At 39.1% G+C, this 6,183-nt stretch overlaps 1 protein-coding gene across 9 annotated transcripts in view; it reads right to left on the reverse strand.

Moving 5' to 3' along the window:
* LOC102938157 (disintegrin and metalloproteinase domain-containing protein 9) overlaps positions 1 to 6,183 on the reverse strand; it is a 41,841-nt gene that overhangs the window by 34,397 nt on the left and 1,261 nt on the right. For 2 of the 9 annotated variants that reach the window (XM_037905827.2, XM_037905820.2), the window contains exon 1: positions 5,817 to 6,180. The exons of 1 other annotated variant lie outside the window; for it this stretch is intronic. Coding sequence is in view for 3 of the 8 variants with exons in the window: in XM_043550498.1 (XP_043406433.1) it covers positions 2,622 to 2,691 (70 nt within the window). In the remaining 5 variants the exon portion in view is untranslated. 6 more of the 9 variants (XM_043550498.1, XM_043550496.1, XM_043550500.1 and 3 more) reach the window with 5 other exon arrangements.

Genomic DNA, 6,183 nt, shown 5'->3' on the forward strand with positions numbered 1-6,183 from the left:
TAAATTAATAAGGTTGTCCTTTATTTCAGTGGCTTCCTAGCTATTAAACATCCATTGGGAAAAAAAGCAAAATAAGGAGCAACAGGTAGCTTTCAATTTAGGCCACAATCTGGAAAACTTCAGGTATTTTATTATGCATGTAAATTGCCTTGAATTTAAAGGGACTACTCACATGCATAAAGCTAAGCACATAAGCAAATCTTTGCAGGATTGGGGATTTATCTGTTTTCACAGACAGTTAAATTTAAGAGATCTCAGACCATCCAGAGAGCAAGAAGAATACAGTAACTGGAGAAAATAAGAACTTTGCATGTGCACCCTTTTATTTTTTCAAACACTCATTAACTGCAGACTTCAACATGCCATATGCTCAGAAAAGCCTATATCATAATCTCTTTAATATAATAAATATGGGGTGACAATTTTAGAAATAAAATTGAAAAAAATTGTATCATCTCAGTGTTTTTATTTTGGACTTAAAAAACATCAATCTAAAATGACTGCAGCTAAAATTATCTTTCTACCCAACTAATCTAACCACATCAACCCTGCTTTCCCTTTGAAATCTCTCCACAGGTTTCTCTTTCTGCACTGAATTAAATTTTGACTTCTTGTCTTTGTCTTCAAGGTCGTGCATAACTCTCCCTCTCACTACTTTTACAACCTTGTTTCCTCATGTTGTCCCCCACACCCCAAACCCAGCTAATCCAGCAATGACAGCTTTCATGTCCCATTTTGTTTGTTTCTGTTAGTCATCACTACATCCTATTCCAACACACCTTCTGGCTTATTTCAGAATTAGAGTACTTCAGTGGTACAGCTGTTAACCAGGAAGCTGGAGATCAAAAGTTTGATTAGAATCTGATCTCAGCAATGCAGCTTTACATTGATGTAAACACCAGGTTCAAATGGTGAACTTTACCTGATGATCTTTCCTTCCCTTTTGTTGTCTACTCATTGTGTTTGGTTTAATCCCTGTGAAGTCAACAGAAAATCTCCTGTTGACTTCAGTGGGGCTAATGGAGAGTAAATTATAAATTAATTTTAATAAAAGCAAACTGTTTTTCCACACTTGAACTGTGCTCTCAGATAACAACCCAAAAGGATTTCATCTCAAATATAAGGCAAAATCACTCATAGGGCAGAAAATTCCATGGAAGCAATCCAAAGTGGCACAAAAAAATCCACAATGTTCTCTTCACAGAGTAGGAGGAGGGTTCTTCAGCACAATTTCTGTAGATGGTTTCTTCCCTACTAAAATCTCGAAGGCTTTCTAAGGGTTGAGCGCACTACAACATTATTAAGGAGGACTCTCCAATTAAAATAATATGGTTTCCTTCCACAAAGAAACATGTTTTGGGTCTGTAACACCGGTAGGATTTATAGTTTCAGTAGTCAGATTTTGTAACTCACTTATAAAAATAGCCTTCTAAAATATTAGTACTTAGCACGTACTGTGTATGTTGCTTTTCATCTTCAAAATACTGACAAATATTAACTAATCTACACAACCCCCTTTTTCCCCATGTGAGATAGGTATGTATTTTTATCCACTTTTAACAGATGAGAGAACTGAGGCACAGATGAACTAAGTATCTTTCCAGAACCCACAGAGGACATTGAGTCAGGGTCAGAAAAGGGTTTAGAACTCCAGAGATCCAGGGTCATAACTTTATGCTAATACCACACCTGTAAAAATACTGAATACTGAAATGTCCAGTAACAAAGCTAATTTTCTACATATTGAATACAATCCTGCCCTCACCTAACCCACGAGCATCACCATTAAGTGTCAACAGAATTGAATTTTCTCACAGTCTGTTTTATGTGAAAGTATGGCATTGGAATGGAAGCATATCTCATTTATCCTATTATCTTCATAATGCTGTATGATCAGAGATATAATACATCACCAAATTAATTTTTAAAACAAGTTCTATTAATTTATATCTTGATACTAGAAGGGGAGGGAAGTACAAAAAAATTACTGTAATCGAGTCACAAATATACATCTGTACAAGTAATGGTCTACACACACTATTATTTTGTTGAATCCTAAATGAAAATGAATAAGAAATTAAAAAATGAGAAGTCCAACAAAAATACACAATTATTTTAAGGGAGAATTCCCTCACATCACAGAAGACCTGAAATGTTTTATCCATTGTTAATCACAGAAGAGGGCTAGTTATTCTAACTGTCACAACCAATACTTTCTACAGAGCCTAACACAATGGGGCCTGGCTTCTAAGCACTACCATAATACACTACCATACTACTACTAAGTGAAATCAAGGAACATAAACCTGTCTATTGGTATAAATGTGCATTATTAAACTGACTAGGATCATTACACTCAGAATTCCAGTCTGTTCAGGTGGTAAAATAAGCAAGACTGCTTGTTATACAAGCTGGCCAATGAAGCAGAAAAAGAACATACCGTACTTACACACTTGTCACACAGAAAAAAAGATGTATCTACAGACCTCATCCTGCAGTCAATACATTTCTCTGGGACTCGTACAAGAATTTTGCTTGAATAAAGAGTTCTAGATCATGACTTATGTGCACGAGCATAATTTGCAGCAACTTTCTCACTGAATATTAAAACTGAAGCTCACCTGCTGTATGAATTGGCTTTCCAATAAATATTAGTCCAAAACCAAACAAAAGTAAGCTGCATTTTAACATGGTTATTTTTCTCTGCGCAAACACTTCATCTACTAAGCTGTTCAGAAACACTGTTTTACTGAGGATGGTGCTCTTACCAGCAGTTTCCCTGAATGAAATAACTGGAAAAACTAGAATCTTTTGTTGTCAAGGCAAACAATAGATAGCACTGAAAAAGTATTTCAGGCACGTTAGCAAACACTCCCAAGGAAGAAGGAAATAAAATTTCTCACATTGTGCTTTTCAAAAACTGGTTAGACAACTTACAACAAACCCAATATAACATGATTGTAAATGCTGACTGGAGAAGCCAGCTGACTGACCCCATCCTAAGGATTACAAGACAAAACTGATTTATTCTAAAACCCTTTGAGATCAAAGACCAGAATTCTGAGACCAGCAACAATATACTTTCAAATGCTAGACAGGAAAACAAAGCATCATATAAGCTAGGTTACTGAATTCATATGAACCAGCTCAACAAAAATGCATCTTAAAATGCACCAGAATTACTCAGGTTCAATTTGTAATTGTTCTCTGTTTTGCACTTTAGGAGTTTTTATTTCACAAAAATGTTTGAAAATATTGTCCCTATGAACACACAGAAATCACACATTAACCATATAATCCAGAAATCACCGGAAACAAATGCATAACTTTATAGATATTTTCCATCTCTAATTTCTGTGGTGTCTCACCAGCGTTCAACAAATTCATTTTGGACTACCATACATGCAATGTTTGCAGATTTGGGTTCTATGACTGTATGCCTTAACCCAACAGCACAGTTATGCCTGTGTAATAAGTACAAAAAAAGGTCCTTGTTGCTATCACATGTTCAGTGGTCTTTTTCATCTCACTGAAACAGTTTTTACAATAACATTGGTAGTGAAAAAAGAGCTGCTATTGGGTATTTTTTCAAATATTATATACTGGTTTAAATACATACATAGTGATAGAGCTGGTCAATGACTGATTATTAGTCTTCTCCATGATCAGGCGGAAGACTCAAGTTGGATGTCTAGATCTGGACTTTTGTTTTCCTGGTCAGCTGGAGGGATGGGAGATTGAGAGCTCTTTAACTTGCTGTGTAATAAAATTCCTGACAACAAAGGTAAAGACAGCACTGATTCCACTCTGAAAAGTGTATAATTTCTGTAAGCTTTGTTTGATGGGAAGAAAAAAGTTAGGTCCCAATCCTGTAAAGACTTATACATGTAGTTAACATTACACAGAACAGTCCCACTGATCTCAAAGCATGAGCCACAGTGGATAAAGTTAAGCATGTGCATCAGTCTTTTCAGGATCAGAGCCTCAGAAAGCAAAGATTTGATGCTACACTACTGAAGTAGAGGGAGGTTTTAATACTGACTTCAGATGAAGCTGGATCAGACCCTATATGAGGAAGGATCCTCAGGATAAAGATAAAACATAAGAACACAAGAAAGGCCATACTGGGTCAGACTAATGGTGCATCTAGCCCAGTATCCTCTCTTCCAACAGTGACAACTGCCAGATGCTTCAGAGGGAATGAACAGAACAGGGCAATTATTGAGTGATCTAGGCCATTGTTGACTCCCAGCTTCTGGCAGCTAGAGGCTTAGGACACCTAGAGCATGGGGTTGTGTCCCTGGCCATCTTGGCTAATAGCCATTAATGGACCTATCCTCCATGAACTTATCTAATTCTTTTTTAACCTATTTATAGTTTTGGCCTGTATCCTGTAGCAATGAGTTCCACAGGTTGACTGTGTGTTGTGTAAAGTAGTACTTCCTTTTGTTTTAAACCTGCTGCCTATTAATTTCACTAGGTGACCCCTGGTTCTTACACCCTCTAACAGCAATATCAAAATTTCACCAAATGCAGTGCCTTTCATGTCTTAGTGTTTAAACTGAAGACTGAAATCTTTGTTTTTACTATCAAGATTTGATAATCTTCTGGGTTTTTTTATACTTTCCTTTTTGTCCTTCACTCTCACACAAAAGTTTGCCTCAGACACAATAATTTTCAGTTAGGTGAAACAGATCATAATCAATCACAATAAATATCCACTGAAATAATCTGTTCAGTAACAAATTCTAAAATAAATTTGAAGACTGTGTGCATGATGAAAGCCAGCCAGCAATCAACTCTTTCTTTTAGCAGAAAAAGTGTACTATATCACATTATGTATTTAGGCTCTGATGCTGCTCCAAAGTTAAATCAACATCAAAATTCCCTTCCAACTTCAACAGTGCAGGATCAAGCCAATAGCTTTTCCACATCTTTACTTATCTACCTCACATGGCTGTTATGATAAAATAACCACTGATTTTTCTAGGGGGAAGGCAGGAAAAGGGAGGAATGCCTTATTATAAACACCCATTCATTTGCTCTTGACCTCACAAGCTCATTGCAACCTAACCAATCTGTCACAGAGTTCACCACAAGCACAGATATCTCACACTCATTTATCTACACCTAGTCTGATTTCTCAGGATGATTCATATGCCCTAGGCCCTCATTCCCTCCCCCGCACCACCTCTCACAGCATGTTACAGACAGGGCCCCCACAATCCAGCCACCAGTGGTGAAACCATAGAGAAAACCTTGCAGGGACTAGGAGAAAAGTACATAAGACTGGCCAAACTGGGTCAGGTCAAAGGTCCATCTTACCCACTATCCTATCTTCCAATAGCGGCAAATGGCAGGTGCTTCAATGGGAATGAACAGAACAGGTAATCATCAGTCCTGTCAGCCATTCCCAGGTTCTGTCAAATAGGCTAGAGACACCATTCCTGCCCATCCTGGTTAATAGTCATTGATGGACCTATCCTCAATGAACTTATCTACTTCTTTTTTTAACCCTATCATCTTGGCCGTCACAACATCCTCTGGCAAAGAGTTCCACAGCTTGACTGTTCATTGTGTGGAATACTTCCTTCTGTTTCCCTCTGCCGCCTATTAATTTTATTGGGTGTCCCCTAGTTCTTGTGTTATATGAAGAGGTTAAATAATGCTTCGTCGCTTTTTCCACACCAGGCATGATTTATAGACCTCTATCACCCCCCCCCCCACCCCTTTGCAATCTCTTTCCCAATCTTTTTAATCTCTCCTCCTATGAAAGCTGTTCCATAGCCCTAATTATTGGTTGCCCCTCTCTGTACCTTTTCCAATGCTAATATATCTTTTTCTGAGCTAAGGCGACCAGAACGGCACAAGGTATTCGCGGTGTGTGCAGGAGGCCTTCAGGGTGCAAGGCAGGAGCACCACGCATGGCCACGTCCCCCCTGGGCCGGGTCTATTCCCCGGGAGGGAGCGCAGCCCCCTTGAAAGGGAACGTGGGGCTGAGGCCGCCGCTATTCGCACTAAGGGGCCTTTCACACGGAATAGGGCTCGGGCTGTACAGTTTCCACCCAACAGCTCTTCTGACCGATAACGGGCCCAGGGCAGGACGCAGCTGCAAGCCACGCGCTATCTGGGCCGGCAGCTACCTTCCCTCAGGCCGCGTCACACGCAACCACCGCCGCCCTG

The sequence above is a fragment of the Chelonia mydas genome, chromosome 7, assembly GCF_015237465.2.
Source record: "Chelonia mydas isolate rCheMyd1 chromosome 7, rCheMyd1.pri.v2, whole genome shotgun sequence".
Taxonomy (NCBI): domain Eukaryota; kingdom Metazoa; phylum Chordata; order Testudines; family Cheloniidae; genus Chelonia; species Chelonia mydas.